At 52.2% G+C, this 12396-nt stretch overlaps 1 protein-coding gene across 5 annotated transcripts in view; it reads left to right on the top strand.

Moving 5' to 3' along the window:
• The window catches only part of EPN2 (epsin 2), a 77939-nt gene that overhangs the window by 49593 nt on the left and 15950 nt on the right, over nt 1–12396 (top strand). For 4 of the 5 annotated variants that reach the window (XM_019753747.3, XM_019753743.3, XM_019753746.3 and 1 more), the window contains 3 exons: nt 4430–4542; nt 6746–6838; nt 7775–7949. In XM_019753747.3, coding sequence (XP_019609306.2) covers nt 4430–4542; nt 6746–6838; nt 7775–7949 — 381 coding nt within the window. Of the gene's footprint in view, nt 1–2785; nt 4243–4429; nt 4543–6745; nt 6839–7774; nt 7950–12396 lie in introns of those variants that run through there. The other variant, XM_088801859.1, reaches the window with a different exon arrangement.

The following is a 12396-nucleotide window of genomic DNA, read 5'->3' as shown; positions in this document are numbered from 1 at the left end:
CACCTTCCACAGCCCCATTTCACAGATGTGGAAACGAGAGTCCATTGAGGTCAGGCCACTTGCATGTGGTCTCATTGCTAGTGAATGGTAGTGGCAGGAACAGGGCTATTATAAGTGGCAGCAGTGCCTGAGCCGAGATGGGGTCTTCTCGGACCCCTCCGGCCTGACAGCCTTACCTTCTTGCCAGGATGTCAGATGTGCCTGTGTGCCCAGCCTCAGCGGGGGACACATGGAGATGAGACCCTCACCCTGCACGAGCCCCACGTACCACAGAGCTTTACCAGAAGTCATGCTGGTCACCTCACTGAGCTGTTTGCCTGTAAATCATGTCCCACAGGCCTGTTCCTTTTAATCAGCATATGTGATTGCAGAAGCTGCTTAAGTACTTTCTAGGAAAATTGCAAAACATAGCCGATGACAAGAAGCAATTTCCTGTTTTTCTGTTACCTTGACTGCTTTGCTGTCTTCTTTCAGAATTACCGCAAATTGGCCAGCTGAAGCAACTTTGTTAGGACGTCTTTCAGCCTTAGTTGTGGGAGCACATTTGGGAAAGGGGACTCTCTGTAGCACTGGGTGAGGGCATGAGGGTTCAGCCCAGGGGGCCCCTGGAGCAGGTGGAATGTAGTGAATGCACGCGGAGGCCCCTGTCTGCCTGTGTTTTGAGGAAATGTTGGGCTTTTACAGGCTCTGTTCAACCTCTCCCCTTAGGCCTTCTCAGGCCAGATAGCGGACTGGAAAGGGTAAAAACGAGGCCCACTTGTGTTCATAGTGCTCTTCCAGGGGCAGCGTATGCAGAAGGGCATCTTAGGGGTCCTTCAGTGATTAGCTTACGCCAGCACTTCCTGCTCTTCCCTCAGAGGGTGGCGGGTTGGAAAGCAGCAGCTGACCCAGAGCCCGCAGTCTCTAGGGCACTTGCTTTTTCCAGGGGTCCCTCTGAGCTTCAGCTCCTCGGAGCAGGGCCAGGGCCACGCTCAGGTGGTCAGAAGGGTCCGTCCATTCAGGCCCAGCTCACAACCCCGGCTGTGTTCTCTGTCACGTACACCGGCACAAAAGGCCCTCTGTAGGGCCAAGATGCTGGAATCTTCCCTCACAGCTGAGACCTCAGTGTGCATCCCTGCTGATGCTCGGGGCTAGTGGCTGTGAATTCTCCGTCTGTGGAACTGAGAGGTGCACCTCCGTTTATAAAAACCACAGCACATAGGGGAATATCCTTTGTGTCTAATGTCCACGTTGATGTGGTAAGCGATGTCCGTCTGTGCTGGCTATGTGTCGTTCTGCCAGCATTGGTTATGGTAGATACAAACGTGTACATTTGCATTTAAAGCCAGCCTGGCCTTGCAGATGTGCTGAAGGGCTCAGAGGACGAGGGAGGGAGGCCTTGTTTCTCCAGAGGCCCCTGCTCAGAACCCTGGCCCATTCATCCCTGGCCTGTCTGAATCAGGCCCTGTGGTGTACAGCCAAGTAGCAGCCTTCCCTGCCAAGCTGGGCTCATTTTTCAGAGCACTTTCTGTGGGGTGGGGTAAGATACGAGGTCTTCTCCTTTATTCACTCATGATTTCCATTTGGTAGTAAATGAAGGCTGTCAGATGTGCTGTACTTGTTATAATACAAACTGAGGGTTTTATAAAGCAAGCCTCAGAGAGGATTTCTCAGGAAAGTGGTGGGAACGGGCGGCCTGAGTCGTCTGGACTGGGCAGTCCCCAAGAACCATCCCCCAGAACCGTCCACCAGAAACATCCTGCAGAACTGTTCCCCAGAACCGTCTCCCAGAACCGCCCCCCAGAACCGTCCCCCACAGGCGTCTCCCAGAACCGTCCCCCACAGGTGTCCCCCAGAACTGTCCCCCACAGGCGCCCTGCAGAACCGTCCCCCACAGGCGCCCTGCAGAACCGTCCCCCACAGGCGTCCCCCAGAACTGTCCCCCACAGGCGCCCTGCAGAACCGTCCCCCACAGGTGTCCCCCAGAACTGTCCCCCACAGGCGCCCTGCAGAACCGTCCCCCACAGGTGTCCCCCAGAACTGTCCCCCACAGGCGCCCTGCAGAACCGTCCCCCACAGGTGTCCCCCAGAACTGTCCCCCACAGGCGCCCTGCAGAACCGTCCCCCACAGGTGTCCCCCAGAACTGTCCCCCACAGGCGCCCTGCAGAACCGTCCCCCACAGGTGTCCCCCAGAACTGTCCCCCACAGGCGCCCTGCAGAACCATCCCCCACAGGTGTCCCCCAGAACCGTCCCCCACAGGTGTCCCCCAGAACTGTCCCCCACAGGCGCCCTGCAGAACCATCCCCCACAGGTGTCCCCCAGAACCGTCCCCCACAGGTGTCCCCCAGAACTGTCCCCCACAGGCGCCCTGCAGAACCGTCCAACTTCCTTTGTCTCTACCAACCTGGATGGTGATGTGTTTGCTTCTAGAGCACAAAAAGCCCAAACCTAAGTCCTATGGTGAACACAGGTGATGTTTGAGACAAAACCAACAACAACAAAAATGTACATTTGTTTTGGCATATTATTAAATCAAGTGATTAAGATGGATTTGAGGACATTCTGTTACCATCTAGCTTTATTTCTAAAAAAATGTTTTGAAAAATGTAATTGTAGTGATGTACTTATTAGGCTGGGATTTGACTTGATTTCATTTAGAAAAATATGTTTGTGTTTTTTTATAATGGCAGCATTTTTGCTGTTTCATGTTGCTTAGAGTTGAGATGAGGCAATTGGTTGCTGGCTTTTTTTTTTTTTTTTTTTTGATGATTCTTTGGTTGAAAATAGATCATAGCAAACACACTGTGCTTCACATCACTGAATTGTTCCAAATGAAATTGTGCTGCTATACGTGTTATGTGTTTTTTAAAAATTGTGGGACAAGACAGTGCCATTGACAACCTCCTGCCCTGCCCCGCCCCAGCCTCTGCCCAGAGCAGCCGCTGCAGCCTCACCTGATTCTGTGGGTTACCCCTGTGTCTCTAACTATGTCAGCCCTCTCGTCCTGTCTTATTCACTGCAGCCAGAACCCAGCCTTCTAGAAACCTAGTCTGTCAGGAGTCACTCCCCACATTTTGCTTTCTCACAAAGAGGCAGATCCCGAGAAGCAAATTACGATTGGAGATTGAGGCAGAAGCAGGACTTGGTGAGTCCTGACGGTTGGGTTTGTAGAATGGACACAGTGACAGAAGGAAGTAAACTAATACACAGTTAGAGCATTTTCAAACAACTACCCATCAACCATGAAATTGAATTCTCCATTTGTCTCTCCGTCCGTCCATCTCTGCATATATGTATCCATTCATCCATTCAGCAGGTATTTGCCAGCTGCTCTGTCAAACTTCGGGGTTGGGGTAGGTGCAATGGTGCAGAGACAGGCCTGAGCCTCCCCCAAGGAGCGTCCCTTCTGGCATGACCTACCGAATTGCAGACGGGGGTGAGTGCTGTGAGAGAGGAATGCTGACCCAGCGGGGAGGGTGTCCTGCAGACCTGGACGGGAGAAGCAGAGCTCAGAGCAGAGGAGGAGCCGGGCAGCTGAGGGAGGACGTGCGCGGAACCATCTGTGACGTGCTTCCACACTTCCCGATGGCAGACCTCGCTTTGAGAATTTCAGAGATACTCTGGACCCTCTCTTGGGGTTAGGGCACACACTTAGACATATGTTCCCAAAGCCTCAGGCCTATTTTCTGGAGGCACCAGGTTCCCTGGGGCACACACATCTGATGGCCTGTACGCCCCCAGCATTTTCACGAGGGGGGGCCCAGCCTGCCTTACAGTGTGATAGTAATCACTCCTTTCTTTGGGGTCTGTCACATCAGCTAGGAATTCACATCTCATCCCTTTCATTGAAAGCTCTTTCCAGGAGCTGTTTACAAGTGTTTAAACGAGCTAACTACTTACAGCAAAAAAATGCCTGCATGTGTGGTTTTTGTATTTCCAAGTCAATGTACAGTTTTACTTAAAAAACGAAAACTTTCCGGGTTCCTGCAGAAACGATTGGCTTCACTTTCCGTGATGCTTATCACCACGCGAGACAAAGTGGGGTTCTTAAATGCCGGGGAGTCCTGAGTGGAGTTCTTGGTCACAGGTGCCCTGCACTTGTCTGACTGATGCTCTTTGATCCAGCTTTTCAAGAACTGTGCTCTGAATCGTTAAACAGTGATCTCCTGTCTTTGAAGCAGTGCAGCTCTGCAGTGAAGACTGAGCTTCTAATCCTCTGAGGCCTGACCCCTGGGCATGTGCCCTAAGGCGTCTTTTCTAGGTCGGTGCCACGTGGCAGTTATGAAAGCACATTTGACGTTACTTGATTTTAACCTTGAAATACTCAAAAGCCTTTCAATCCCCCTGTTGTTGGGCTATTGCCAGACCTTGTGGGTGTGAGATGGGGAAAGGGTGTGGTTTGACTGGGTACCTCCTTTGCACGCGGTGACTTTGCCTTCCCCCTACAGCCACGTCCCCTCGGGTGTCCTCCGAGCTGGAGCAGGCCCGGCCCCAGACCAGCGGAGAAGAGGAGCTGCAGCTGCAGCTGGCACTTGCCATGAGCAGAGAAGTGGCTGAGCAGGTTGGTGCCCACGCAGGTCTGCCATTGTGTGACTGCCCTGTGTGAGGGGCAGGCAGGGCACCGATCAGAGGGGACACACATGTGTGTCCTTCCTCCACATTTTGGATTTGGATGTGACTCATGTTGCCACAAGTGTGTTTGTGTTACCGTACTGCCCCCAGTCAGGGAAGGGTCCTATGCAAAGTTACATGTAGAAAAGGTTTTCAGGGAAGTCATTGCCAAAGGGCAAACCAGTCAAAAGTGCTTTCCAGAAATACTTTTGCAGACATGGCCAGGCCTCGTGAATGAGAAGAGTGCCCACAGCCTCCTCAGTGCACGGTGGGCAGTTGGGCTTAGCCCTGGGAAGCTAGGTAAGATCAATCAACAGCATCTGAACACTGAAAAAAAAAAAAAAAGAAAAAAAGGCTACCAGGAAATGCTCCAGGAAATGAGTGCTTATAGTTATGAGGTGTGATCAGAAAATACGGTGACTGTTTAAAAATAAAAAAAAATTTTACAGTAAAAGACACATTGCCATTAATCCCCCTCAAAATACTCCCCCTCGCTTTGAACACACTTATCCCATCATTCTTGCCACTTTCGGAAGCAGTTCTGGAAGTCCTCTTTTGTGAGTGTCTTAGTTGTGCTGTCGTGGCTGCCTCGATGTCTTAAATCATTTTAGCTTTGGGGAAGAGGCAGAAGTCACACAGTGCCAGATCTGTGAATAAGGTAGATGAGGACACACTGTGATGTTTTTGTTTGACAGAAATTGCCGGACCAGAAGCGATGTGTGACACGGAACCTTTCCGATCTGATGACAAAATACAGTGAATGCTGCTGCCGAGTGCCATCCAACGGAAAGGCAGGGATCCTCAGTAGGGGAAGCGGGGCATGGAACATTAGTAACAGTGTGACAAGTTTCAGCTTGCTTGGTGCAGTTGAGTGCAAGCTACAGTTGAGAGAAGATGTGGTTTAAAGTGTGCCGTAAATCATCCTCCATCATGACAATGCTCCGTGTCACACATCGCTTCTGGTCCGGCAATTTCTGTCAAATAAAAACATTACAGTGTGTCCTCGTCCACCTTATTCACCAGATCTGGCACCGTGTGACTTCTGGCTCTTCCCCAAAGTCAAAATGATTCAGGGCATTGAGGCAGCCACGACAGCACAACTAAGACACTCACGAAAGAGGACTTCCAGAACCGCTTCAGAAAGTGGCAAGAACGATGGGATAAGTGTGTTCAAAGCGAGGGGCAGTGTTTTGAGGGGGGACTAATGGCAATGTGTCTTTTACTATAATCATTTTTTTTTAACCCAAACATTCACTGTATTGATCACACCTTGTAGATGACAGAAGTGTGTGGTGTGTGTAGTTTTATTGTTTTTTTTTTAGTTTCCATTTTTCTTTAATAAACACGAATTTCTTCAAAATGGAAAAGGAGTGATTGAAATGACCTTTCACAGTTATGAGCCCTTTAGTTTCAGTTATTAGGTCTGTCTCCACTGACCTTTGCTTCAAAGTGGTAGATGGAGTCAAGCGTAGCATGGGGCCCCCTCTCACTTAGAAGTGGTGTCCAGAGACAAGTATTAGAGACGGTTCAGTGGAAGTACAGATGGATGGTCTGAGCCCATTTTCATTAATAACTCATGTCTATGATTTATTATATTTATAACAAATAAAATATAATTAATATATTTATATTTAATCATACTAAAAAGTTAGGATGACCCAGTCTTTTGCATATGGTAGCTTTGCCTTAAATAAATATAAATTAAATATAATGAATTATTTTTGTTATAAATCATAGAAATAAAGCTCATTTTCTGGAAGCACACACGGTGGGAGGTGGGATGACATGATTTTCATATTCTTTCTAGCTCCTTTCTGGGTTGTCGGATTTGTGAGTTTTATAAAGAGACATATTGCTTCTATAATTGGAATTGTACAGCCATTTTCCTTTTGAGAAGAAGAAGTATTCCCTTTCCTCAGTTTGGCGGTGCCTGGGCGCTGTCCGCCTGGCGGGACCCCAGGCAGTGGGACTACAGGGGGTGGAGGGGTGGAGCAGGGGGTTCCGGAGCGTGTGTCTCAGGTTGTTTCCCAGCCCTCCTCTGAAATAACCCGTAATACAGTCTTCCGTTTCATGCTTCTGGCCAGGGTTGCTTTGTTCTGTGTGGTGATGTCATTGCAGTTGCCACCAGCTTCAGGTCCCATTGTCCTCTGCAGGAAGAGCGGCTGAGGCGGGGCGATGACCTCAGACTGCAGATGGCACTGGAGGAAAGCCGAAGAGACACCGTCAAATTTCCAAAAAAGAAAGAGGTGAGTGCTTTGCAAAAAAAGAGGCGTTGTGAGGCTGCCCCGCAGTTGTGCTAGTGGCCCCAACCCAACCCACAGTGTCCATGTGACATGCGTGGGAGCACATACATGGCGGTTGCTTCCTTCATTCAACAACTAATCCTGGGGCCTGTGATGAGCCAGAGTGAAAACACACCTGCCTCGGCCATCGTCGGCCTCTCCTGAGACCACCCTGGGAGAAGATGGGCATGGGCCAGGGGCCCGATTGCCTGGTTTCACTCCCCCACTGACCGCTACCTCAGTTTCCTCCAGAAAACGAGCAGAGAGTAGGGCCCGCCTCCTGTGGTTGTGGCGGCTGTTCCGTGGGCTGAATGTTCTATGCTCTGGAGCAGTTTCCTCGCACAGGGTCAGCGCTCACTGGTGCCGGGCTGCCACACCGTCATCGTGACTCTAGGCCAGGCTTCCTGGTGGGACCTCAGAGCGACCAGGACATGGCTCTGCTGCTGACAAGTCGTCATCCAGTGGCCTCCCAGGTTACAGGGCCGCAAGGTGTCCCTGAAGGCGACCATAGGAGTGGGAGCGTGAGGCAGCCCACAGGAGAGAGGGCCCGGGTGAAGCTGGCAGCTGGGGGAACAAGGCGGGTGTGGGGGACAGCATCCTGGAAGGAGGAGGGAGCCAGGGCGAAGCCTGTCACTCCTGGAAAGCCCCACGGACTGTTTGAAAGTGGGCAAGGCACGTGACACATAGTAAATAGCTCGGTGTGACTCTAGTGACATGGGAAGGTGGTGGGGGGGGGGCATGGACAGGCCGGGAGATGGAGCGGCTTACTTTCCAAGGTACCCTTGGCCCCTCCCAGAGTGCCTCTACTCCAGTGAGAGGCATGGCAGTTGTTTACGGCTAACGTGTATTTGCTGCTACTGCTGCAAAGTAAAACCTGTCCCCTTCTCTTTGTCTCAAAAGCCTGGCTCCCACCCACAGCAGACCACTCTGTTGGACTTAATGGACGCCCTCCCCAGCTCAGGCCCTGCTGCCCCGAAAGCAGAGCCTTGGGGCCCTGCAGCCTCAGCTAACCAGACCAACCCCTGGGGCGGGCAGGCAGCCCCTGCCAGCACTTCGGAGCCCTGGCCGTCGTTCGGTAAAGTTCCCCCTTGTTTGTCTCCCATGCCTGCTTGCTGAATGGCTGAGGGGCAGCAGGCAGAACTTCCTGCTCTCCCCCCTGGCAGAGGAGGGGTGACTGTGGCCAGTGGGAGTGGGTGTCCGGGCTTCTGCAGCCCCCGACTGGAATGCCACCAGGCTGCTGCTCGCCTTCTGAGGGCTGGCCCAGCGCTCGCTTTCATGCATGTTGAATGGTTTTCTGCTTTGGTAGAGGGAAAGCTGACTTCCTCTCTGCTTCCCATGAGCAGCAGTAATGGCTTGTCCCTCCTCGGGGACACCTGTCAACTGTCTCAGCCTCAGAGTGGCACCCAGCACCAGGTTAAGAAACAGTAATGCACAGCATGAAACGTAAGTCAAGTTGCTATAATTAGCTGGGAATCATGATGTACCTAATACGACTGCTAATGGGAAAAGGGGGTACATTTGCTGTAATTCTTCTGACTTATTGTTTAAAGCAATAGTAAATAAATTTACTAGGCTCAGTGAATATTTTAAAGTTCTGTTTACATGTGAGAGAATTTGTGATAAGAGATTTGAAATATGAATGCGATCTGATCGATTTCATCTGGGTGGAGATCTTGGGTACGTGGGTTTCCGGATTGCTGGACATGGGGCTTGGCCTGCAGGCTTCGTCGTGGCTTCCTGCCCAGCCTGTACTCTGGGAGGACCCTCTGGGTGCACTGAACCCTGCCGACCTTGGGTTTGTGGGTTTTCTGTCAGGGAACTTGGAATTGTATGTTTTGTGGCAACTTGCCTATATCTCTTGGGGCCTCTGTTTCCCCAACGGGAATCATCTTTGGTATTCAGCTTGGTTCCCTGCATGTGTGGTGAAGTGTCCCACACGCCAGGCTCTGTCCTGCCACAGACAGGTGATGGTCCTGCCCTCAAGGTCCTGGGCAGGTGTGGGCAAGACAGGGACAGCCGCGTAGAGGCAGCGTGTGTGGGGTGGCCTCCATGGCAATGCTTGGCGAGCGTCCCGGGGCGGGGCTTAGCTCAGGGGTCCAGGGGGCGTGAGCAGGCGTCGTGGAGGAATCTTCAAAGAATAGCAGGAGTGTGCCGGCCAGGAAGAGGCAAGGGTGTTCCCAGCAGAAGCCTCAGCTGATGGTGCAGTGGGCACAGGTCCGGGGATCTGCCCTGTGGGAGTGGGCAGCAGGGGAGCAGGGTGGGTGTGAGGGGGACAGGGTGCTGGGAATTAGGGTGGGGAGGGGACACGGCCTGGTCACTCAGGGCCTGGCAGCCTTGCCAAGTACTTGCACTTGTCCAGAGGGCAGTGTTGGCCCCATGTGTCCTAGGCTGTGCTGTTGGCCTCAGGGAACCGGGCAGAGCCCCACACCTCCTTGGCAGGAGCCCTCGGAGCCTTGGGGCAAAGTCTGGGCCAAATGGTTCACAGTTGCCACTCACTGCAGGCCTGCACGCGGGCTGCCGGGAGCTTGGGTCACGTGGTCCGCGGCCTTGTGCTGTGCCTCAGGGAGCCTGCAGTGTGGGGTTCTGCTGAGCACAGGTGGGGGCGCAGGCAGGTCCACCCGCTCAGCAGTGTCGAGGGGATAGCAGGTCCTTCCAGAGAGTGGCTTTGACTTGCTTTTTAAATCTGGAAAGCGATCCTTCTGTAAAGGGATGGCCACCTGAAGTTATGGATAGAATGTTCTTCAGGAAACACTGTTGGTCCCTTTCAAATTGGTAATTGATCATTAAACTGATGGATCGCGTGCTCAGTGCCGAGGAAAGAATGTGGTCCCTCCGGGAGCCAGATGAGATTAAGAAGATTGAAATATGCTGACCCAGCTGTTGGTTCTGGGGAGGGCTTTTGAGGGCCAAGGTAGTAGGAGGGAGACAGACTGTTCCCTCTCCACATTTTTACTGCTTGTGTTACCTGCTCAGGAGAGGTAAATAAATATTTCTTAAGTGAACAAGTTTGCCCAGTCCTTCCTTTGGCTGGAGGACAGGGCTGTGCCCTGGAGCTGAGTCTGTTGAGTGACACGACCCTCCTCCAGCAGCTGGGGTTCTCACACACCTGCGGGCGTCAGAGAGCAGGAGCTGGCCAGAGGCGGGGGCGCAGCTGGGCAAGGCAGCTGGTGCCCAGAGGCAGATGGGCGTCGTGTGGGAGTGCTGCCCACGTGGGTCTGCTCTTCGAGTCACATACCGAAAAATTCACCATGTTGAAGTGGGTCGTTCAGTGGTTCTTAGCCATTCACACTGTTGTGCTGTCATCAGTCCTGATTCCAGGCAGTTTTCATGGCCCTGCTCCCAATGAGCAGTTACTCCCTGCTGCCGCTCTGCCAGCCGCTGGCAGCCACAGTCTGTCTTCTGTCTCTGGATTTACCTGTCTGGACATTTCATATGTATAATGGCATCATGTAGCATGTGGCCTTTGTGACTGCTTTCTTTCACTTAGCATGTTTTCAAAGTTCACTTACGTAGTAGCTTATATCCCTACTTCCTCCCTGTTTATGGCTGAATACTACTCCATTTTATAGATAGCACCACATTTTGTTTTATCCGTTTAGCATTTGATGGACATTTGGGTTACAGCCACTTCGGGGCTATTATGAATCCAATTTTTTAAAGACAAGATTGAAAACTGAATTTTTTTTTTTAATTTTTAAAGTTTTATTGGGAAATATTGGGGAACTGTGTGTTTCTCCAGGTCCCATCAGCTCCAAGTCAAGTCATTGTCCTTCAGTCTAGTTGTGGAGGGCGCAGCTCAGCTCCAACTCCAATAGCCATTTTCAATCTTTAGTTGCAGGGGGCACAGCCCACCATCCCATGTGGAAATTGAACCGGCAACCTTGTTGTTCAGAGCTCACGCTCTAACCAATTGAGCCATCCAGCCGCCCCGAAAACTGAATTTTTGAAATCTATTAATTTTTAAATGTTGGCAATGAATTAAAAAATTAAGATCGTGTTTGGGACTAATCTGCGGGTGGCCGCATGTGGTTCATGGACTGCCGCTTGTCTTTTGCCACTTGTCCAACCTGGGGCCCTCTCCTTGGTTCTGATGCATTTGGCATTTTTACCGGTGACTTGGAGAGAAAACAGGCCACCACAGCCCAGAGAGGCTGTTCATCCTCTGGGCTCACACAGCAAGTGAGAGTCAGGCTCAGTGCTTGTGGCCCCCAGTGCTGGAGTCATCACACCATCCTAGACTGCTGCAGAGACTGCCTGTGGCCGTGCATGTCCTGGAGAAGTTACCTCAAACGCCAGCCCTGAGAGATCACTAGTGTTACAGTGTTAGCTTATCTGCTTCCGGGTTTTTCTGGGCACTTATGTTTCTGTGTAGTTGGGGTCGTATTGTATATACAATTTTGTGTGTGTGTGTGTGTGTGTGTGTGTAGAGAGAGAGAGAGAGAGAGAGAGAGAGAGAGAGACTTCCGTTTGTACTATGTGATGAGCATTTGCAGGTGTTAGACACTGACCAGTGTGTACCCAGGGGTGGCCCGGGGCCATGCCACCCTTACCCAGCGGCCTCTTGTCATACCAGGTGCTTTTGCACGTCCAGCACTCTGCTTTCAACTGCGCTGCAGGACACTAGCTGATACCACCTCCCAAGCTCACTGGAGCCTGGTAACAGTCCCTTGCCTTCGTCTTCCAACACACAGCTACAGAGCAAGATGTAGTGTCGGGTTACCAATTAGTCTCTAGTAAAATCCATTATGCGTGTTTTCAGGGCCACCCCACTGCCCCGAAACACGTTCATAAATTAGACAGATTAGAGAGTCTCACTAGTTGCACCCTCTGGATGAAAGAAACGCTGTCTTGAAAGCCACTGTTTGAAGCCCTGTCATTACCAGTTCTTTCCAAGCAGCACTGGGGCAGCTTGGCCAAGTGGCCTTGGGAGGAAATGCTAAGTGCTGAGGGGGAATTGGAGCCTGCCAGGCCAGCGGGGCACTTCCTCCACTGTTCAGACACACAAAGAAGCCACCTGGTATGAGCAGGGCTCACAGCCTGGTGATTCAGAAGGGCCGGCCAGCTCCGTGCCTCTCTCGGGCCAGGACCGAGGCGTCTTCCGCTCTGGCCGCAGCAGGTGGTGCTGCTCCTTTCTCGGTGACACCCCCTCCCCCGTGGCTCAGTTCTGGGCCGGCCTCCCTGAGTACGTGAATATTCATGTGTGAGGCTGAGGATGCAGCAGGCCCGGGTGAGAGGCTGCGCTCCCTGTGAATGGGCCCACAGAGGAGGCCGGAAGCTACTTGATCTGTGCGCCTTTGGTTCCATCCTCCTTTCCTCTCATTCACTCACGCTTTCAACAGGCACTTATTTATGGGCTGTGTGGCACGGTGTGGGCCCTGTGGGGGATGCGAGGCAGCGCACAGAGGAGCCTCGCAGCGTGCCTACTGTTCCTCCATGGAAGGTGCTGGCGATCCGGAGCGTCCTGGCCCGCCCCGCTGCCCACTTTCCCACGGCTGGCTTACGAGGCCACCAGCGCCCATGGG

Source organism: Rhinolophus sinicus, chromosome 12, assembly GCF_057876585.1.
Source record: "Rhinolophus sinicus isolate RSI-liver-muscle chromosome 12, RSI-T2T, whole genome shotgun sequence".
Classification (NCBI taxonomy): Eukaryota; Metazoa; Chordata; class Mammalia; order Chiroptera; family Rhinolophidae; genus Rhinolophus; species Rhinolophus sinicus.
Note: the sequence above shows the minus strand (reverse complement) of the source record. Positions and strands in the feature narration are given on the sequence as shown.